Genomic DNA, 24,612 nt, shown 5'->3' on the forward strand with positions numbered 1-24,612 from the left:
ACTAAAATGGTGGCATTGGTGAGTACCAACAAATAGGGCACCAATACCATTTTGAGAGTCAAAAGTTTATTCAACTATTGTCACCCATTCCAGGCAGGCAATAAAAAGTTCTACTGGATTCACTTTGTAATAGTCTTTTACCTGCTTCACAAAGGTAGGCAGCAGCTTGACAAAGCCATGATGGCAATTATGTTACATCCAAGTAGTATGCAGTTCTTCATTTATACACACGTGCATCAATTTCAAACAGATGGTTGGGTATGGTATCAGTTAGGGGTGTAAATAATAATCGTTTTGTATCGATGCATCGATCCAACAGCCGACGATCCGATGCATCGACACGTCCGCAAGATAATTGATTCATTTTTTTTTTCCTCCGGTCTATTTTTATCCATTTGCTCCTGGGCGTAATTCTCCCTCCCGTGCTGCGGTGGCGCTAAACCTATTTTGCCCTCCTACCTCGCTTCCTGGTTATACTCTTACAGCAATGTGTTGCAGCAAGCTTGACACAGACATTTTTGATTTATGCTCAGTATTGAAGCGTGGTCTGTGCTACACACTGTGGGTCTAGATACGGCTGAGGCAGCGAGGAAGTGGAGGCGAGTTTAGTCCGACGACGGAGGGACATGAGGGCAAAAAAGAGTGGAGATCAAGGTGGAAAAAGGGTCCCAGCATTCTCGCGCACCTCGCTCTTCTAGCGGGTCAAACTTCACGAGTTGTTTTCCGTAATTTCGGTCATAAAAACAAAATAAGCCGGCCTTCTCTCTGCGGCACTGTTTGCGGTCAGCTACAATTTAGGAGAAGTGCAGCGGAGCGTCTCTCAAGGGGGTGGGGACGTCTGGAGCCGAGGTATTGAATTGCACTCATTGCACTGATTTTCTGCAGTATTTTTGCAGTATTTTTTGATGGAACTTTTCTACTTCTGTTATTTGCTGTTGTTTCTAAAAAAAAAATGCATAACGATATTACAGCTTTCATTGATTTATTTTCAAACTTGAAACTTTGTTTAGCCTGTAACACTAGTTGTAATTCTTAATCAAGGAAGCAGAAAATCATAGATATCAGATTAAAGTGTAAACACCAAAGGACACATTCAAATATAAAACTGCTACATTTTTTAATTCAGTTTCAATTGAATTCAGTTCATTTATATAGCGCCAATTCACAACACACATCATCTAAAGGCACTATACAATTCACCAGATCATACAGTCAAATTGAAACTTTTCTATCTAAGGAAAACCTGTTGATTGAATCGACTAATTGACTCGAAGTCAATCCCTCACACTAAGCATGCTTGTAGCGACAGTGGGGAGGAAAAACTCCCTTTTAACAGGAAGAAGCCTCCAGCAGAACCAGGCTCAGTGTGACAGCCATCTGCCAAGGCCAACTGGGGTTCAAGGAGACAATGGTTCGTAGAATAAACGGTCTATATTTTTAAGGAATACTTCTTTGAAACATGACATGTGTTTTATATTAAGATATCAATACTTTCTGTATATTAAATTCCAAATGGCAAAAATTCATAACTCCCTTTGTTTTACAACTACTTCAGCAAGCAATGAAGACTAGTTGGATCAGAAGAATTCATTATTGCTATGATGAGAATAAGTCATATAAAATAAAGAAGCTATGATGATGACAGGGAGAATAGCTCAGAGTTATAAAAAAAANAAGAATTCATTATTGCTATGATGAGAATAAGTCATATAAAATAAAGAAGCTATGATGATGACAGGGAGAATAGCTCAGAGTTATAAAAAAAACAAGCAAACTCGCATTAGAATAAATCAAACCAATGTTACTGTGCAAAAAAAAAAAAAAAAAAAAATAGCATTAACAGCAAGCAAAAGAAAGAAAGCCGGGAATATTGAAACAAAACTGAGAAGAAATTGAATCTCTTTGGAGAAAATTAAAAGGGCAGAATGCAACTGCAAGGAGCTTGCTGGTGTTCAATCTTAGAGTCAGGCATCCATGACAAGCCAGCCATCGGTCAGCAGGCACAGGCACACACATATGAATACGCATATCAAGCAGTAGCATACCTATCAACAGAAACTTGCAAAGTCCAGTCACAGCCTCTGAAAGGGAGGACTGTTATGGTTCGGAAGTGATCAAGGAGTTTTCCCCACACATTCTTCAACATGGACTCTGACTTCTTCACATTTCAGCTCATCAGTGAAACAGAGTGTACTCTTTGTGTAGCCAAGGAGAATGAAAAGAGCCTCACAAAAGTTGTCTTTATGCTCAAAAAGTTCAGAAACCCACTAAGTTCTGCATGACAAAGAAAATCCAGAGTTACTCATCTTGTAATGTGCATCTGTAAATGTGCATTTTAAATGAACCAGCGTTTTAAGTCAAGAATTTGTATTGAAATCAGGAGCCTCCAAATTCACAATGACAGAGGGAGCAATATAAATGTGTTTGGTTTAGATCTGTGGTGCAGCTGAAGATGTTATATTTAATTTTAGGATGCCTGTATGTGATAAAATAACCCAAACCTAGAGTCAAGTGCACCAAGGAGAACCGGTGGTGTTTCCAAAGAGAGCTCATCATAGGAACATTTCAAAGAGTCCCTGTAGACTCACAAGGTCTTTTACAGCACAGATCCCAGAAAGCCTTTAAAATTCCCTGCAAGGTTGTCTGGTTAGTCTCAAAAACATGAGCCGACTTCAGGGGAAGATCACCCCCAAAGGTGAGCAAACCAGCCCCTTTTCTCCAAAAACCCTATTTATTTTGCCAGGCTTTGCTAAATAAAATTACTCTTTGAGAAAAGAAGGTTTATTGAGCCTCAGCAGCCACCATTACAGATAGAACTTCAAAAATAATACTCATATTTTTTTTTTTTTTTTTTTTGGTGGTGGTGGTGGGGGGGGGGGGGGTACCAGATATTTGTTCTTGATCATGTGAGNCAGATATTTGTTCTTGATCATGTGAGTGTTTAAGTTAATAATGTATTTCTTAAACCTCACATCTAGAAGAAATTTTGTCTTAAGAAAGGGCCAATACATACTATGAATGCTACACTAGTAAAGACCTCTTAATTTGAGACCATCGAGAATGGACACAAGAGTTCACCAACAAAAAATAATTATAGATCAAAGTCAACATCAGTCCTGACCAGCGTTGTCGAAGTAGATTTATTAAGGGAACGGGACTCAAACTAAGCTATTTTCTGTATCTGTGGAATCTTCTAAACAAAATCAGAAGAAGCACAAAACATTTAAGAAGCTCCTAGAATTGAAACTATTTATATTCTACATAAGTAATGAGCAGATAACAGGATGGTAAACATGCAGTTAAATTATACTAGCGTAAATCAAATAATGTAAACATTTAAAATATAGCAGTAGTAGAAGGCAACCCTTTTTAATTATCAGTGGATAGGCCTTTACTTCCCATCACAGCAATCAAACCTTTCTTCTAAAAGCTAAGCTGTTGTTTTTTTGTTGGCTTTTTTATGTGTCCTCTGGAATTTTGACATTTTGTCTTTGTCAATAAGCACCAATTATAATGTAGGGCTGGACAATAATTTAATATCAACATATATACTACAATATAATTTTATTCAACCACAGTGATATAAAAAATAAATCCACTAAAACATACTTTTGTAAATAAAAATCCATGAAGAAAATATTTATCACTGATTGATGGTGCATGTTTTTTTTTAAATCATTTTTAGGCTAATATTTATAAATGGTGTCACAGAAGGAATTTTTCTTTTTAAACATGGCAAGATAATTATTTATATAGGCATCTGTTGTGGGTATTCTCGGCAGGCTTGTATTTGGTTTATCATCAATTTTGAAATTTTGTATTGATCAAAGTGATCAGACGTATCATGATCTAGATTCTGCCCAAAGATCTATATATCTGTTAAGGTGAAAAAGGCCTCCATGCAATCACACTAATCTCTAACTCTTTCTAAAGACTCTCTATCAGATTAAAGATTGTCATGGACCATGCTAAATTTTGAAAATATTTAAGAAATATTAGGTTTGGTAAGGGTCTGCTTACTCTACAAAACAATTGACATTTGCCGTTGGCAATGCAAGCCCAGCTAAACAGAAAATAAATTAGGCTTAACGCAGTTCCTTAAACACAATCTATTCTGTTTACTTCTGCATACTTCTACAACAAAAATACGATTTTTCATTTATCAAGTGAAATGAAGTCCCTTGTTTCATTGCAAAAAAACTACCGGTAATAAATAATTTTGCTGTCCAACATATCCGACATATATGGCAATCAATACAAGTTATTACCGTACTTAAATAGCTTCACATTATTAAAGCACTGCACCATTGATAAAGATGAGTTTTGCAACAACCAGCTGAAGGGTCAACAAAAAAGGCACACCCATGTTGTAATTTATCTGTCATATTTCAGTTTTATAAAGGCTTTGATACTTTATTCTAATTTCTCAGGATTTTACTTAGTAGTTTTAAGGGGACTGATTAAACACTACTTTTAAACAATTAGCTTATACATTTTGGGGGGTTTTTTTCTAATCATGTAAAAATAGCAAAGCTTTATTTCTGTTGGATATCTCCTGACCTGCTTGGCTGATCAATGGATGACTCATTCCTAGAGCCCACACAAGAAAAAGCTCCCATCAAAGCACAAAGTAATGAGCCTCTTTTAATATATAAACAATGACCAACAACAGAGAGGTCCATTCTTAACCATCCAGAATATAAACAGACGTAATCAATAAAACACTGCATGTGGCAGCAATAAACTGTTATGAAATGTCATTTTATTGTTCTACCATATGGTTAAAGTGGAGTACATAACAGCAGGAACAGGGTCACACTACATCTAGATCTAAAACAGAATTCACAGTTACAGCATCTAAGGAGATGCACCTTGAATTACATAAAGTAGGATTATTCTACCGTTTGCATTAAAAGATGAAGTTAAATTTCTTCTTTTCAATGCTGTAACGCTTGAATGCATGCTTTTAATGATGCAGATGACAAATAACATATTCTAACCAGTGGGGGTCACTGTGGAGATACCCTGGAGACTGTCAAAATGTGGAGCATAGAAAGTTTCTAACTGGCAAATATGTGAGTCTGTTATTAATTGTTTCCAATTTAGAATAAAAATCTTTGTTTCTTAGGTACCTTCTTAGGGGGATGTTGAACCCAGGGGGTCATTTGAGTGGTGAGGAGCTATTGTATGATGACGGTAATGTGTAGGTGCTGTTTAACACATGTCGGAGTGCTGCGTTTCATGGTAAAGCTTGGGGCTTAACTGATCAAAGCTGCAGCACTCAACGCCACCAGACTATGCGGCTCAGGCATCCGTCACACTCCTAATTAACTCAATGTTTTTCTGTTGTCCCCCTCTGAAGTTTCCACAGAAATAACAACCACCAACCTAGAGCCTTTCAAACTGCAATAGATTATCCAATGTGTCGGGAAATGAAGCCCAGCCGCAAAAAAAAAGGAAACAGAAATGCTTTTTGAGCCTGTGGAACCACTTCCCCTCAGAGACATCCCCGCTGGATGGGAACATGATCAAAGAAGTGGAAAGCACAGAAGAATACACTGAAGCTTTTAATGAACACTGATCAATGTATTTATGAGTAGACAGAAATCATCATAGGATGGTTAAATATTGACTCAGCCAACACACATATTCTTCCAAATACTTTGAGCACTCTATCTAGGAAGTTAGGAAGTGATTTCGATGTTGGATTAGAGCCCACGCCTAGCTTAGGAAAAGTTCTGTCATGATCTCTTAAGCAATGGTGTCTTTCCCCATAAAGCTGAGGGCCAAGCTGCAGGAGCAAAACCGTCAAATTCAACAGCTGGGATCACCTTGTTAGAAAGTCTCTCAACGACATATTAACTACGGTAGTCTGTATTTCAAGCATAGGCTCTGGCATGAAATCATCAGCTTAAATTGGGTATTGGGTATAAAAATTCAAGTTTAAATCTGAGAATATGTGCTAAAAGTATGTATGATACAGATATTTACTGAAGCAGATTCATCGCTGTTATCTTTGTTGCTCTATAATGTTATATTAAAAAACTATCATGGTTCTGTGAGCCACATTGTTGTAGTAACTGCTCATAATACAGTGGCCTTTATGGCCTTTATTAATTAGTAGCTGGACAGGAAGTAGGGCAGAGAGAGGAGATGACATGCAGAAATGACCCAGAACTGGGAATTGTACCCCAGACATCCTTTTGCTCATTTTATTAATGGCTTCTTTATAAGGCTGATGGAAACCAACTGGATTTTATATGATATATATATATATATCCGTGATATAAATAAAAAAATAGTAATTAATTTAAATTAAGCAAAATTCAAAAAATTTAAGTAATAGGCCAAAGTCTCTAACTTTTTATTATTTTGAGTTATGAGGTTCTCTCCATCAAGATCTTCCAACCAATTCCAAGCATCTCTAACCTACAAATGCTCAAAGATAGAGTTTAAAGAATATCTAATCTACAAATAAATGTTCTAATATTTAACCAAGTTCTTTCAATTGCTATTAAAGATCATTGTTGCTCTTCTGTTATTATTAGAACACAGTTGCATTATTAATATGAGTCTATGTCCTGATGTTGAAGAAAATTCTAGAAATGGCTCCTGGTGAAAATGGGCCATATCCATGAGCTCAGGTGTATTCAGTCTATTTCTATAATACATTTAAGTCAGGTTAAGCAATTCTGCAACAACAACCCCTTAATAGACCTTTGTCTTGGATTTAACAAATACATTCAGTTTCATTAACATAAAGAAGAGTATAATCATTTTTGACAAAATGCTGTGTAGTGGCTTCAACGACTCCAGAAGAAAACAGCATTAGCTCACATGTCGATTTTGTCACAGACTTGAGACATTTTCTCCAGCATGTGTTTATTAACTAAAGGTGTGAAGTCTTCCCTCCGAGGGGTTTTCACAGGTACCTGTAAGGACAACGCAGCAGACCCTACCCCCAACATCCTATCATCCTTCTTATCCTGTCTGTCCATTTTTTCTCCTCTTTCCCATGCCTCAGAGCACTCCAAGAGCAATATGCTTTTAATGAGACTTCCTCTGCTATGTCCTCAGGGTCCCTTTCACCTTCACGAAGTATTCCTCTCCTTTAAATCTTTCTCTCTACACAAATATATATATATATATATATATATATATATATATATATATATATATATANTATATATATATATATATATATATATATATATATTAGGGTTAGGCAAGATATATTTTTTTAATCCATTAAAGATTTTTCATTTTAATTCTACCAAAAGCATTCATGGTATGTGTGTGCTACCTCCAGAATTTAAAAGAAATGGTTTACTTTTTTATTTTTGCAAAATCACACGTAATTTTGTCTTCTTACTTTAGATTTTGACAAAGTTATAACTTATTTTCTTTGCCCATTTGTTACTGTGTTTCTGCTGCAAAAAATAGAGTGTCCCACTTCATATTATAGATCTCCCATTTTAACAATATAGTGTCTCAAAAAAATGTTACACACGTCCCCTCGATCAACTTCTTTCACGGCTTTCTCCAGTATGCTGATCATGTATTCGCCTCGCAGGTAGTTTTTAAGATGGGTCACCTGTGGCTGCCTGGAGAACAAGCTCGCTGGCAGCTTGTTGCTATTCACTGAGCGAGGGATTGGTTAGCTTGGCTGATAGAGCTGTGCTTAGAGCTGCATCCATGTCAGCACCGTCACGTTCAATGTGGTAATTTAACAGTACGCCTACACAGGTTGGAAGACCGATTTGTGCTCACCCCCAGATATATATCCGTGGTAAAATATCAAGGTGAAAGTCATCATTAGTATAGACCCAGTACAGTACAGTACAGTACAGCTCCCAACCCAAGTGTGAAAATAGATTAGCGTGTTGACGCCGATAACGGCCCACCACTAATTTTACATATACATTAATACATATATATAGGTATATATACATAGACAGACAGACAGACAGACAGACAGACAGACAGACAGACAGATACCTTCTTGGACAAAACAAACTCGTGTTCATAGTTTTTGATATTTAACCCTTGATGTTTGATAACAAAAATCATAGACAATGTTGCTCGAAGTTGGAGAAGGAATATCCATTAAAAAGACACTGTCATTTTACAAAATGTTACAAGTTTGAAACTTTTTTGAACCTTTTGTTTAAAAAGTAGCCTGTGCCTAATAAGCACAGGTTTGTCTGAACATAAAACCACGCCATCAGCTTCCCATCTGCTGATCTTTACACTAAACAGATCACAGCTGCAACCACTCTAAACAATAGCGACATAGCCCACAGATGAGTGCCACATGTGAGTGGGGGCCACAGTCACCACTTAAAGGATGTCTCTCCTCTTTGCCAAGTCTGCAGAGCACAAAGATTCAGGTTGGAACAAGTTAAGCTACAAAAGGTATTCATGGCTTTGAAGCGCTCCACAGCTGGTGACAATGTTCTCAACATGTCAGATAGAAGAAATCCCGCCGGGGGTTCAATCCACTGTAAATACACACCTATTGCCAATCATTGGGGTGTATATAGTGGAGCTCAAGGATCTTTTCTTTTATTCACAGTTATCAAATATGAATGGGAAGTGACAAGGTAGTTTTCTAGGCAGACAAACCCCACAGTCATACACACACAATACAGAATATTTCAGATGTCAAGATATTGTAATTCATAAAAAAAATATTAAAATGAACACAGTAAAAATTAATGCACAATTGTGAGGGAGTCTTGCTATGAAAGCTTATTTTAACACTGATGATTTTTTTTTTTCAAGGGTATATTGATGTTGAGGGTATATAAGGCTCATCTATGGATGCTACATCCCATCAGCATTAGTTTTTGTTTTTTGCTGACTGTGGGGAACTTCCAAAGTTGCTAGACACTGAATATAAAGACTTATGTCAAACATTCATCGAACAAACATTTAATATAACCCAAGACAACAAAAAGCAGAACAATAATCTCGACACCTGTGCTTATTCAAATCCCTACAACATTTTGTTGAGAGGGTGTAGAGTAAAAAAGATAAGAGGCTTTGGCACAGCAAACCCAAAATAGAGAAAGAAAACAAACACTGAGTTGGAATTAAGAAGCAGACAAAGGAACTTTACCAACAAAAAGTAGATCGTTTTTAATTGATTTCAAGTATGGACTCAATCAAAGCTTTTATAAACTGTTTGGGTTTTATTCTCTATACCTTTTGTTGAGATGTTATCAATAGGGCAGCAACTAGCAATTATTTTTTAAAACGATTAATTTGTCAATTATATTTTCAATTAATCAGATAATGATCGGACAGCAAAAGGTTCCTTAAAGAAGACTTTTAACCAAATTAAACCAGGTCAAACTAAATCTTTTCCACCTGAGGAGTTCTGGATTGAGCATCTAAAAATGCTGACATATTTTTTATGTTTTTTTTGGTCTAAATGCCGCTAAAGGTGGGTTGGTCTTTCAGCTAATGACACATTTTACAGTCTCTATACTCCATTTAACAATTAATCGATAATTAAATTAGTTGATGATTATTCCAATAACCGATTAATCACGATTACTCTGATTAATTGTTTTTAGTCCTAATTATCAATGTGTAATCATAGTGTTTTTCCTTGGGGTTGCAGCAATCAGTCAGATAAAAATGGGATCTGGCAGATTTTCCAAAGGTTGGATCAGATTTTTGTTTCCTGTTTATTTAATTAATCTTAAACTAAAGAGCCACCCAACTTTTGGGCTAAAACACACGAGGCAAATAAGCTTATTTTGTTAAAGCAGGAGGAGAACAACTTATTTTAGAAGTTTGATTTCAATTAGATTGTTCCTTAAACATTTAATTAGGCCGACTTGACTAATTAACAAGTCATGTCAGTTTAAGAATAAACATGGCAGGATTAAACTGCTGCTTTAGCAAACCATTGCAAAATATAACTAATCAGGACATCTCTAGTATAAAGTAACCAAAGGATTAGTGATTTTTACCATTAAGACTAATGAGATTCTTCTTATGTGATCTGAATATTTATTTTTACAAAAAGAAATACTTGTAAATATTTTACAATTAATGGACTTTATGACTTATTGTACTAAATTTGTCTAAAGATAAGAGCTGTTGACCCCAGAAAATTATATTCCCAATATGTATGAGGATTTATCATTCATTCAACTTAGCAACTTATGAAAATACACATAGTAAGTAACAAAAATGCAAAAACTGGGAGCATCAACAGTGCAATGTCGAGAAGAGTGTACCAAATGTGTTAAAAATTTACCTGGAGATCTCTTGTTTTGACGTAAGGGCAACATGTAGGACTGTCGTGGCAGGAGAGGTGAGGAAGGAAGAGACATCGACACTCCCTTGGATAATCCTAGCTTTGATAAATCATCTTGTGCATAAGGATGACTACTGCCAGGCCCCTGAGGCGGTGGGTTTACCTCAGGTGGGAATCTCCTCTGAGCACCAAGGCTGCTAACATCACCTGTTAAGAAGAACAGAAATTACCTTATGCCAAATCAAAAAGCAATGACATCTTAGGAACAGTCAGCATAAACAATATTTTGATCTCTGTACTGATCTTAATACATCTACAAAGTAAAACAATCACTTCCCCTCCCTCTGCTGGGTCATTAAACACTTATTAAACACAAGGCACATTTCTAGATTGAGCAAAACAACTTCCTGCAGTTGCTTTGAGGGCAGTGTTGCTCAAGTATGCGGCCGATCAAAGAGACAAAAACACAATGAAGAAGGCTGGTCACAATACTTCAGATTTTCTTGGTTCATTTCATGTGTTTGGCATCTCCAATATTAATTTAAAAAAATAAAGGAGAGATACTGTTTTTATTTTGTTTGAGCATGCTGTCCTCTGCAGAGCAAAAATGGTTAAACAAATTTTCCAGATGTAAAACCTCAAGTGGAGCATGTTACACATTAAGAAAAGAATCCTTCTCGATGATGTGAGGACCGGCGGTGATGATATGTCTACTTCCCACTCTACTACTCTTGGCACCATCAGACCACACTGATGTAATGTTTCTTTTTATCAGGGACTTGCAGCATTGACTTCTGTAAAAGCTAACACATCATCAGGCACACTTTCCTTACTTTACGGCTCTCCAAAAAACAAAACAAAAAAGGAAAGTTTTTGGAAAAAGTAAGAAGAAACTTAAACTAATTGATAGCCATTAAAAAGAACTTTTCCCCTGGCATAAACATAATGTTTTTAGCAGCTTAGAGGATGTGCACACAGGGGACTTTCAAAAACATGATGACTCCATTGGTAAAATTATTTTGCCTCCAGACACTAAGCGCTGCAGTTCAAAACTGCCTGTGACGTTCAGCTTGATAATACTTTAAGTAAAATGTCTTACTATTCTGGAAAAGTTGTACCTTAGCCTGAACAGCAACTAAACCTCATGCTTTCAACCTGTATCATCAACAGATATGTCCCTGGGAACAGGAATTAGAGTGGGCAACAGTGCACCAAGGTTAACTGAGGCGGCTGCTTCTGGCAAACACTTTAAAGTGGGTCCTCTGCATTTTTAAAAACCTGCACGTACATGTCAATAACAAGGTTCAATTACAGCACAGTAAATGCTTGTTATAATCCAACTAACATGAAGGAAAAGAAACAGTTGATGTGGTTACCACAAAACAGGCTTATACGGTTGGAACAGGCACTTTCGCTCAGTTTTTCTAAAAAAATTTCGAAACCTATCCAGGCAACTTTGTCAGTTATATTGGTCTGCATTCGAGCAGTTCTGTGCGACTGAGAATTTGCACAGTCAAATTGATGTGGTCCACAAACTCTCGCTCATGAACAGACAGAACAGATAAGCCTATTAATAAGTTCCTGGGGATCCAAATAAAGATGTGGATATGGTAGATAAATAGATATGGTAAAACAGACCTGGACATGGGAAAAACAAAACTGTTTAATGTGTGTTTAACACCAGAGGTCATGGGCCCGTGAGTATTTCCCATGCCTCTACGAAACATGAGAAGGACATCAAGTTAGTGGAAAACTGAGCCCGCCATTGAAACACAAATACTGTAAACTTTCCCTGATGACCCACTCTGGATGTTCCTGGGCGGTGTTTGGTATATATCATGCAAAGAGGATGAGATTTTAGGTTTGTTTTGATTTTATCAAATATTTGCTCATAGCATTCCTTTTAAGATGTGGTTTTCCCCTCAAAGAGAAAGTAGTGGGAGGAAGATGACCACATTTTACACAGCCAACTTACCTTATATCCAATTTACGAAACTGTTTTGATTAAATCCTAAAAAACATAAATATTAAACAGGTTTCACATTAAAAGTTTCCTCTCTATAATCATTAAAGGTAGTGCTAAAAATAGCTTTAAGACAGAAAACTCAGTCAGAAAACCTGCGGTAGCTCTGGAGAAGGCACAGAGATGCAAATCTCAGCTAGAAGAATCTTTTGGCAGGAATTAAATTGCCTTCACTAGGGCTGCTGGTATATATCACAGACATATTATGGTATAATACAAATGCACAATGCAAACGACTGTCTGAACTGCAAGGATCCTGGTTAATCAATAAGAAGCATTCAAGCTTTCTGTGCGTATCACATAGAACGTTTTACAATATAAAGAGGTGGTACTGTAATCAAGCCAATAAGCAACTACAGACTAGATGTGTCCTCTCCAAAAGGATGGGCAGAAGCTGGGGTAATTATTTATTTATTTTTTTTAATAAGACATTTTTGCTAAAATTTAAATAATAAATGATTCTGTGAATAACAGCCTGATCTGTTTGCAATGATAATTATTGAAAGTGTTGTTGCTATAATATCATTTATTAGGATCGTATCATCAAATATACTTTTTCCTAATATCTTGCAACCCTAGTGCACTCCCTAAAGTATTAATCAGGGTGTGGCAAAAAATTTCATTTTCTACCAAAGGTCCTAAAAGGAACGCAGGAGAGAAAACTTTACATGTAAGAATCCTGGCTTAAATATAAAACCCTATATGCCGCAGGGAAACGAACAGTGAACATCACCCTGCATAGTAAAAACAAGGTGGTAGAAGGATCATGCTGAGGGGATACTTTGCTACTACAGGAACATACAGATAGTCAGCATTAAAGGATTATAGATTAAGTTAATACAGAAGAAAGGTTTTAAAATTCTACAAAGCATTTGAGAGTGGGGATGAAAGTTCAGCTTCAAGCACGAAAAAAAAGAGGTAAAAAAAAAATGGATTTGATTAAAGCTAATGCATGAGTTGGCACGGCCTAGCCAAAGTCCAAAGCGCCAATTTGTGTTTAAACCTGAACATCCAATTTAACTGATGCCTTCCGCCCTTTCTGTCTATGACTGAGAAAGTTTAATAGTTTCAGGTTTTCTCTTTAAGATATGCAAAACTAGTCGAGATATATCTTAAATGACATGCAGCTGTAAACACAGCACAGATAATTCCTTTTCCAGATTCTATTTTTAGACACAATTTTTCATACACTACTGCATTATGTAGCAATTAATTTAGGTCTAAAACCATTCTGAATAAATTACATTTGTGGTTGTAATATAATTACATATAAATAGCTTAAGAGGGAAATAATGCCCCAGTAAGGCAGACTACATTAGTTTTAATTTTACTGTTTTCTTTCCAAATTTGGAGCCCAGTTTTACAGATAATCATTTCTTAATGTCTGTTAGAAGGTTGTTTTTCTGTTGATATTGCATATATGTTCCCTGAAGCTTGTATGCTTGCCATCTGAGGTATAAATGACTTTACCTTCTCATAGGGTATTAAAAAATGATTGAGCATATCAATAATATGCTGAGTCACGACTACAGCTCAGTATATTAATCTATTCTCCAGAATAAAGTTGTTCACTCATCACTGCCACAAATGAAATGGATAAATTATAAACCTCTAGACAAGATGAATTACCTCACTAGTAAAGGAGACCATGCATCAACAGACCAAGCCAAATCAGATCTGCAGATGTGGTGAGCCACATTTATGACATTTTGGTTACACACAAGTTCTGGCTTATTTCTGCAACGTAATCACTTAAGGCTCTAATGCAAAGGAGGCATGCTCCAATTAGCACCCTCCTGTTTTCTGCACTCCTCCGCCTCACCAGCATGGACACAAAGCTGTCTTGTGTCTTAAAAGCTCCCAAACAAAGAAGAATGCTAGAAACAGGAAACAGAAATGTCCAATGACACCTCTGCATAACCCCAGACATAAAAAAAAAGGGCTTACAATAAAACCTGTAGTTACCCTGACCTGACTGGAAGGATCAGCTCAGACAAAATGCAAGACTTTGTATAGAGTATCACTCTGCAGAGTCTATAAAGTTTTAACATTGTCAAAACTTAGATTCTGAAAGAATAATAACACTTTAACTCAACTGCATTTTTGGACAGAAATCCAAATGAAATCTTTAAATAAGAAAAATAACCACTGACAAACCCCATCACAACACTTTGCATCAGTCTTTTAGTGCAATTTGCTAACCTTCCTCCTTAGAACTAACTGATAAAGGGAAATTTCAAAATATGTAATTTGAATGTATTTAATAGACAAGTTACCAACATTAGTCCAATTTCCCTCAGGAACCTTATTTATTGATATGATTTCCTGCAAGATTGTGTTGATACATTTAACACAAATGGGAGAACAAACAACCTAAAGTGCAGCAAGTCTTTCTTTTTTCATGTTATCCAACTCAATACTTTGCCCCTATCTGTTCAATAATTAAAACATGTAACAGATACTCAGAGGATATTGAGATATATTGTTGGAGAGGGCATATTTTAACTTAAAAAAAGGACACACATCCTGCAGCAGGTTCTTAATACCAGATTGTGCCGACACAGGTTGCTGTCATGCTGCATGCTAAACGGATTAAGATGCAATTTTGGTAGTTGGTTCTGAAAACATGAGGAGCCACATAAAAGCTGGTAATCGAAGTGCTGGTGGATATGCAGCGGAGTGCTATGGTGACTGAGCTGCCATCTGACCGACACTATAATACACAGACGGACACAAGGGCAGAAACTCGCCAATGCTATTTCAGTTACTTTCCAGAGTCCTCGACAAGGCAAGGCCTGCAATTTCAGCCCCTTCTGTGGTCGAGGAAATCTGCTCTTTCTAATTATACGGCACTGGCCCTGGATGATGTAAAAATGATTACAGTCCCTTACATGCTCATTCCTCCTCATCAAATGAAAGGTCCAGAGCCCACAAGGACATACCCACCCTGTAAAACGGCTCAATATTATTTCAAGACATTGATTTACAATGGTTTGCCATTGGAGAATAAATCAATTATTTTCAGTCTCTAAAGAAAATACTCGTACGACTTGCACTTTTAACATTTTCTCAAGCTACTATGAAACGCATGAGTTTATTACTAGTTTATGGGATAAGAAAAAGCATTTTTGTGAAGTGGAAGGTAGATGATACATGGTTTAAACATTGCTTTATAAATAAACATTCTCATATTTAGCCTTACTGAGTAGAAACACATTTTGCTGTAAGTAAAGCTGCAATGTTTAAGGATAAGTTGCCAGGAAAATGTTGATTTCTAAGTCAGCAATTTGTATTTAAAGGCATATTTTATTATCATAATTTATGTTCCCCTCTGGTTTGCATTGAGAACTGATTTTTTTCAACTCCTAGCAACAGTGATTTGTTCTTTTTAAGCTTTCAAAGATAATGTGGCCTAATTACCAATCCCTCATAAGCAACTATAGTAAAAAAAATTAACTGTGTCATCAGTGCATCTGTTTCTGAGTCATTAGTTTCAGATTTATTTGTAGTTTTTAATGTTTCTTTTATTTTCCTGTAGCTTGTTATTTGTCCATCTTTTGTTGTTTACATTGCATTTAGTTGGATGTTACAAGCAAAATTTAATGAGTAATGTGTTTTAACTGGAAGCTGAACCGTTTTTGTCAATACGTTATTATGGCAGACAGGTTAATGTTTATCCTGTATATGCGTGAGATTTGCTCTAAAATGCTAGTGTGAAAATCCACTTCTTTTGCTTTATCACCACAGCTCATTAGGCAGGTATTCATAAATCAATAAGGGACGAGACTGAGAGGTGGTGAACTATTAGATGGTGTCCCAAATGGGTAATTTTGATTGAAGTTATTAACTTTTTTAATTATTTTTTAGGACACTTGATATTAATTCATAGCCAAACCAAACCTAATGTTGCACAATAGCCTATGAAAGCTTGCTTTATATTCAGATTACAAAGATGGGGTGTAACTCTGTTAACCTGGTTTGTACATGTTATATAGCATCAAACACATAGTTTAAAACTTTTGGTCAAATAATGCGTGAAAAAAAAAATAAAAGGGATAAAGTTCAAGCTGACAACATTTTCAAGACACTGCATTGGGCTACATCATATTTTACATAAGCAACAGTCGAAGTATACATTTAAAGACAAAACTTACCATAACAAAATAAGTCAAATTGCCCTTAAGTGTAGTTAAAGTAGGTTTGAAAAGCTAAAACAAAAATCAAAACACAGATGCTTCAATTTCACGTTGTGTTGACCAGCAATAAGCCTTCTTTAATGAATAAATCCTGGACAATGTCCTCAGCAGCTTGTGTAAAGCTGTGCTGTGGAATGTGGCCCGTCACTCCTAAAGGAAAGGAAAGCCCCCCCTCAAGAATACAGGCTCAAAAATATGCAATGCATTCCTTCCAGCTTTTATGTTGTGTGAAATGGATAACAATGCAGGTAAAATCTTTAGAGAAAGCGTCATGATACCATTCCTGATGATCTCCCTTCTCGTTTACTGTACACAAGCAAGCACAAACCGATCTGCTTACATCTAGTTCATCTTATGGCCAAAAGACACAAAGGAGACTATAATTAATGCATATTCTTTCAATCAAAACACAAAGCCTGATGACTAACAGACAATTCACCAAAGATTAAAATTCTTTCGCTAGACTGAGTGCCAAAGAGGAGTCTCTATGTACTTCCGAGACCAGGGAGACAGTCTCACAAAAGCTGTCATGGTTAACCCACAGTGACCCACAGAGAGGAGAGAGACACAGACAACAAAGGATACAGAGTGGGGGGAGGGTTCACAGTTTGAGCCATCTCTCATGATCAAGGACAAGAATAAAGGTTAATATGAAGTCTATACCTTCTATGATTCTTTGAAATTAGAAATACTATAGGAACACGCTGGAGAAATGTTATTTTCTAGTGAGGGTTAACTCAAGCAGTTAAAAAAAAATAAAAAAATTAAACTCTTAGAATACTGTAGGCCTGTATTTCTAACCTTGCATTAGCCTGATTGATATGTGTATAACTGAGTTGAGTTCTACGTTATCAATTTGGGATGGCTGCCGTTCAGTCTGTCCATGAAAAGGAGGGACATTTAGTAAAATACTTCAAGCTAATGGGGTGACGTGCCAGCTAGTACCCACCTTCCATAATACACTTTCAACTAATCGTAGCAGCGAATCGTCTACAAGGAATGACAGGTGGGACGTGTTTACAGAAATATAGACAATTGTTGGATGTTTATGGAGAAGTCAGCATTTCATCGTGCAGTGATTTTTGTGGAATTTGCAAGACATACCTATGCATAAAAGGCTTGCAGCGCAAGGTTAGTATAGAGAGGTAGCGCAGCCATGTTTGTAATGCCCCGGCAAGGCCCGTATTACTGTCATCATTCCTACATGTCCCGCCCCAAAAAACACTGCTGGCATGTCATTGGTCCAACCCACTGGTTGTTAAGAGATGAAAGTATTAGCGGGAGTCTTTCAAGATGGATTTGTTGAGAGACTGAAAATTAGATCTCGTAATAATCCAGCTTGTAGCACAAGGTTACTATATTTGAGCTTTGCTAAAAAAAAAAAAGCCCATTAAAGCATATTAGTAATAAACAGTGACATGACCGTACCTAACTTTAGTGACAGCATTTTGTTTGCACTTCTTTCTCCTGTATTTCAGTACAAATTAATTTCATGGGCAATTAAAGCAATCCATAACAAATCTCTTTCTAACAACCTTTTCTTTCATTCAAGACTTTTTTAATATCATGTCAGATTATTGGGCACTTTAAGGCATGGAACCTGAATTTCACAGCAAAAATTTTTGTTCCAACATATTCCCACAGGCAATTAGAGGATAACTCATTTCAGCTGGCAGTCCTCAAAGGAAGGAAACCACCTTGACAATGTCTTTAGTTTTACCTCAGCAGAACCAAGGCCTCCACTATCCTTGGGAAGAAAAACAACTTCATTGTATTCCAACTTTATTTGGATTTCTTTACAGAGGTTTTAAAAGACTTCACAGCATCTTGAATCTAAAAGCATTGAGATTGTGTTCATGTTTTTTCCTCCCTGCCTGAGCACTGGAATGCTGTCCTTGTTGGCCCTGAGGGAAAAGACTAGCAGGGAAGGGTATGTGTGTTTCTTGGGGATAAGAAGTAGAAGAGGGGGAGGAAGTGAAGGGTAGCACTGGCCTGGCAGGATGACATTTCCCATTCCTCTTCATAAATTGGCAATTTAAGCACATATAGGAAAAAAAATATGTGCCTGAGACTTACTTAGCCGTGTTTTATCTGACGATTTCTGACAGTAGAGACACACCAAGGCTAATAAAAGAGACTGACAGATGAAAATGTCTGTATGCTACTTGATAGCAGAAATGTCAAGTGAAACGGATTTTAATTACAGCCTTGTGGCAATGAGGATGACACTAAAAATTGACCACAACCTACATGTCCTATCTCAGGACAGTCTTATTAAGCCAGTACTAGATGTGCTATAATGGCGAACACTAACAGACCTAGATTGTGCCTGCACACAGGTTTTTCCTCAGGAATAGACTGAATTCAGCACTCCTCATGTGTCACATATTCAGCTCATTTTAATCTGCTACCACATGGTTTAAAAAAAAGGGTGAGATGCTCCAAAACATCACCATACAACACTTATCAGATTTATGTATACTTTTCTTATCCAGTTCATAATGCTACATTATTTTGCATTACATGAAACACCAACAAAATGCATTTAATTTCATTCAATAAAAAGTACAAGAAGACGTAATACTTTAGAAAGACACTCTACAAGCCATTTTGTCTGCATTGTGCACAAACTCTTTACCTTAAGATTCTATTGCCCCATTTACACTACCCGTTCGAAACCGTGCCAAGATCAGTCCGAGCACGGTAACCAAGATAATTGTTGAGTGTAAATAGTATGCAGAACTGAACGGACCGCGGCAGACACAACCGAACCGCGCTAACATGGTACTAGTTCATCAGTAGGGCTCGGCGCGGTTCAGTTCTGGCACGGTTCTCAGATAGCAAAGAGTGTATAAGCAGATTGCATCATTTCCTTACAGCCAGCCTCTGTAATCATGAAATTTCAGACATTCATTAAAATACTAGCTTCCCTACCTTGCCACATGATGTCCAGTGATGATTCTGTTTAGCAGTGTGATGAAACTCAACGTCTGTCATTGTGTCTGTAAGCCCTGATTAGACTATCGTTTGTCGTATCTACTTCCCAAAAGCCGACTCAGTAAAGTAAATTCTCCAAAGTCTGCCTTCTTCACACGACTCTCTGTAAACTTCCTAAATGCTACAGGCCCGGGTATGTTGATTTGCTTGTTTATCTTTAGAAAGCAGTAGTACCATAGTTTTTCACTAGGAGGCGAGGAACCGTGCAAGCCTGGTGTGTAAACGTTGTTAAGGAACAGAGCTCAGCACTGTTAACTGATCCAAGCTATGGAAAAAGTAACATGACTCCTTAAAGTTTTTTTTTTATACACAAAAACTCCACAAGATGCTAACGATGCAAACAGATTTAGAAGTATTGGTAGTATTTTGGAAATGTTACAGTCGCAATTTCACAAAAAGGTATGGGTAACAATGCACATAGTCGTTTGGTATAAGACAGTATCATTACTTGTGAATGGGAGCACCTGTCCAACAGTCAGCTTGTTTATGGAATCTGTGAAAGGCACTAATAAAGCACAAGTACGCAAACTGAAGTATTTGTGAACATATAGCAGCAACATATGAAGAACGTTAGCAAAGTGGACCATTGCGGATTTGCAACTACCGTCCAGCATGCTCATACAGAAGAAAAGTTACAGTTCATAATATTTCAGCAGTACTTTCAGTAGCACTACAGTTCATTGGTGTCAGCTTAGGTGAGCTCCACCATACTGAGTGAAACATTACTGTTCTCATTATGTTAAACTGACTAATGCACCAATGCTTGAGACACAAGCCTGATATTAAGGCTTTTAAATTCCTTTAGGCAAGTAACAAACTCTTACTGATAGTTTGGCATTTTTATTTATACAGGTATTCCTTGGCGGGTCAAACTATTCTGTGCTGAGACCAACAGTCATTCATTAATAATTAATTGTTATACCCCAGGCCCAGTGGCTAAAGGTTGGGGTGATAGAAACATGATGAGGAAAAGTACAATACAGAAAATACACTTGATTGCACAACCTTTATACAGATATCTTAAATTTATAGAAAAAACCTATTGTAGTGGTACCATATCATTAAGGGTCCATCTTTTTTCATATCTATTATTCCATGAAATAGTTTATATGCGTCTTTTGTATTGACAAAAATGGTTAGGCAACATAAGGATTTCATTACTTCAGTCAAAAATGAAATAGAAACATGTTTACATTTCCTTTACAGCACAACCATTAAAATCCCACATGGTTTTTAAACTGGGTTAAGGACAACATTGTCCTCTACAAGTCATAGAAACCACTGTTTATTCTTGAGGACAAGGATGTGGATCCATGGGCCCTTTCCAAATCAATCATGTTAATGCCAATGACATTTTTAGGTCAATACTGGATCCTACAGGATATTTTTTGCCCATCTGGATATTTCTACATTATGCATCAACAGGGAGAATAATGTGAGACCAATCGGTAGACAGAAGTTAAACGTGGTCTGTGGTCTTAGGTTGCCTAGGAGATTTAGTTTAATGATAGATTTGGGATGGCCATTAGCACAGACCATTAGGCAGAGCTGCTTTTGAGTCCAGGTGAGGTCATGAGAATACCAGTAACCTCTAAAAACCAGCCTGGTCAGTAACGTTAAACTGACAGCAATGTAGTGCAAAGGTTAACCACCCAACCCTCCAAAAAATCATTTTGTCAAAAACAAACATTAGAAATCTTTCAGCTTTGGAGTCATTCTGATGAATTGAATCAATGGTATTTTGCCCAAATAGTATCCGGTAATTGTGCCTTATCAGATAAGTGACACTGAACATTAAACATTTATTTATATGCTATTATTTTACAAAACTGTGAAAATGCATTTGACATCAGAATGATTTCCTGTTTTCACCTTATTGCCACTTTCAAGGTTTCAGCTCATCATACAAAATATATAGTGCCAGGCGAAAGTAACCCGAAGAGTTAAAAAAAAAACATTTAAATCATAATTTTATTAAAAGGAAAGAAATTCTTAAAACCAATCTGAGGCTGTGTGTGTAAAATGAAGTGCCCCCACGAAAACAGCAGCTACCATCACCCCTTAAAAATCGCCTACCTAAAATAAAAGATGCAAATGAGAAAATGGAACAATCTATCCAATGTGAGCACTGAGCACCAGTCCCAGCTCTTTTGAGGGCAAGCACAAAAGAGCTGGGGTCACTAGTTCAACCTTAAGTAAGACACTGCAAAAACAGTAAGTGCTAGGAACAAAACTTTTTCTAAAAACAGCAAGTGGGAGGAAGAAGGAAAGTAAGAAAGAAAAACATTAAGTTTTAACAGACAACCTCACCTATGTATTTATCAGAGCGCCTGACAGTATGACAGCACCGAACAGTGTCTGCATAGTAATAAAAGATAAGAGGTACAGAACAGCTAGTTACTAGTAAAACATCCAAAACTAAGGAATGAACAGCTACCAGGAGGATGACCATCTCCTCTAAATAACAAAAGTGTTGATTTAGATGACACAGACTGTTGAAGGTATGAAAGCTCATTAGAGAAGAAAAAACAGACAGAAGGAATGTGTCAGCCCGTGTAGGTCATGCTTTAATTAGAAAAATCTGTGCCTGCTGACTTCCCCGGCCAATGAACTGTTGTTACAGCCACCATAACCATTTCAAAAGATCCTCTTAAACACCCTGGCATGTTAAGTGATAAAATAGTTTTCCATCTCTTTGAAATCTGAGGCGGTTTGTAATGCGTGAGAGGCATTTATTGTTGTCATGTAACAGATGAGCTCACTCACTGCTTTTATCCAGTCTTCATGTAAATGTTTGGCTTATTATTCATTGATGGGCCAAATCCTCTAATGTCACAGGTGATCAAAAACAGTCACAATTACAAAATACCACAGGGGTGTGTTTTTCCCTACAATATCTACACACAACTACCGGTAGGTGTTTCTATATAAATAATCAATCCTCATCATACGGTTTAAACAAATGATTAGATTAATATTGATTAATTGATTATTGAAATGAGTCTCGACTAATTTAGACAACAGATAATTTGCAATACCAATGCAGATTTTTCTTTAGACCGATGAAGAACATTGATAGTTAATTCTCAATATGTGTTGCCAACTTTTTTTTTTTCCAAATTCTTGGAGATATTACTTGTTAATTCGCCATTTACATTATAAAAATGGCACAACTATTAAAAATGCTACACAACTCTATTCATATAAAAAATGTTAAATCAGAAAAAGAAAACCTAAACTAGATAGTAAATGGAGAAAGTGGCAATCAATGCACTGCATGTGACTGTAAAGCATGGTTCCTGCAAACACTAATAAATAGGTGAATGCATGCATGCATTGGCCAATGCCAGTAAGAGACAAAACCGCTAATATCAGCCAAAAACAATCAGTAAGCAGATGCATCGGTCTACCTCTATTCCAAGTACTATTAACTTGTAATATTTACCCAATTGGAAAGTGACTCAAAACAGCAGATCATAAAGGTGATAAAGGTGAGTTTTAAATAGTGTAAAAGAGTAATAAGAGTATAGGCACATATTGTAAATTACAGTTATTGTAAAATTTACTAATACCATACATCTCTTGAAATAATCTCCCAAATAACAAAGAAAAATATTAAAATGGTAGTGACAATAGCCAAGGAATGCCTTAATCAGAGAAGCAGCCAATATACCAATGGTGGCCCTGTAAGAGCTGCAGAAGTCTGAGGTTCTAGTAAGAGAACCTGACTTTAGACCACCGATTGACAGATTAACCATGATGCCTGCAGACAATACATTTTGTCTTCTTGGAATAACAACAAGTTATTTATTGTTTAGAACTACCCATGAGAATTATTTAAATTTTGCAACAAGCCATGCAATAGGGAGCTATAGTCAAAGAGATCAAAACTGTTTATTTCTACTTTAAGATATAGTAGAAGCAGTATTATGCTGCGGGATGCTTTACTTTTGCAGGGATAGGAAAGTTGGGCAGACATGCTTTGAGATGCATGCATCTAAATAAAGGCCAGTCTGACACTGACTCGGACAAAGATTCATCTTAAAGAAGACATTAAACATGTAGCCAGGGCTGCAATAGAATGGCTTAGATCAAAGAAAATACAAATAAGAACACATTTGATTATTCATCAAATCTAAGTAAAGGAAACAGGGCTAAATATATAAAGTCTTGATGACGTTTTAAGTCTTGATTGCAAAGTAGGGCTGAAACAATGAATCATAATTAATTGATTATTGAAATAATTATCAACTAATTCAATAACTGATAATTGGTTAACTGGAGTATAGAAACTTTAAAACATGCCTAATGAAATATGACACAGGTCTGGAGGTCTTTGAGCTGTTTCACCAGAAACAGCTGATGAGTCATGTTCTTTATGTCATGTTGGCCTAGTCAGACAGAAACCAGACAAAAACCTTTTTTCATAGCATTAGGTCTCCCTCATGCTTGTACTTTTATGCAACCTCCCCCATTCAGTCGTTATAATGGGAAATCAGAAACTGTCATGTAGCTCATGAGGAATATAGCAAACTACCGGTAGTCTAATTTCATTCCAAATAATTCCCTAGCTGTATTTAAGTTTCAATTTTCAATCAAGAAATAGAAAATAAAAAATCTCTTCATAGCTTTTGGACAAAGTGTTTCAACAGAGGTGTGTAAGTGTTTGGTTTAGGATTGCAACGTGATAAGAACATTATTAGCTTCATATTCTGAGACCTCTCAAATCATGTGATGTGTATTATGTTTTGGCAAAACTATGCTGTATCAGACTCAGAAAAGGAACCAGACTGCCCAACCAGCTTCACTGCTCTCTCCAAGAGCCCTTATTTTTGCTTTTTTAGTAGGAAACACGGGGCGTGTCTAATGTGGATACACCTGAGGTTTGCGGGTGAGTGGGTGTGTTTGCATGTGTGTGTGTGTGTGCGTGTGTGTGTATACATGAATGTGTGCAAGCTAAAGATGTGGTTTTGAGCTACGCCCTGCTAATCGTTGCCTGCTGGCTGCACAGTGCTTTGATAGCCATGTAGGTCTGTGTGCTGAATGGTCTTCTTTGTAAATCAGGTGCATTCTTTCTCTACTTTTATAAGTCCTGCCATAACTGTCTGGACATGAAAATCTAT

General features: G+C 36.8%; 1 protein-coding gene across 2 annotated transcripts in view; it reads right to left on the minus strand.

Moving 5' to 3' along the window:
* Positions 1-24,612, minus strand: part of tanc1 (tetratricopeptide repeat, ankyrin repeat and coiled-coil containing 1) — a 123,196-nt gene that overhangs the window by 77,697 nt on the left and 20,887 nt on the right. For both annotated transcript variants that reach the window (XR_001482157.1, XM_015402538.1), the window contains exon 3: positions 10,274-10,480. Coding sequence is in view for 1 of the 2 variants with exons in the window: in XM_015402538.1 (XP_015258024.1) it covers positions 10,274-10,480 (207 nt within the window). In the remaining variant the exon portion in view is untranslated. The remainder of the gene's footprint in view (positions 1-10,273; positions 10,481-24,612) is intronic.

The sequence above is a fragment of the Cyprinodon variegatus genome, unplaced genomic scaffold (genome assembly GCF_000732505.1).
Source record: "Cyprinodon variegatus isolate N-32 unplaced genomic scaffold, C_variegatus-1.0 Scaffold1363, whole genome shotgun sequence".
NCBI lineage: Eukaryota > Metazoa > Chordata > Actinopteri > Cyprinodontiformes > Cyprinodontidae > Cyprinodon > Cyprinodon variegatus.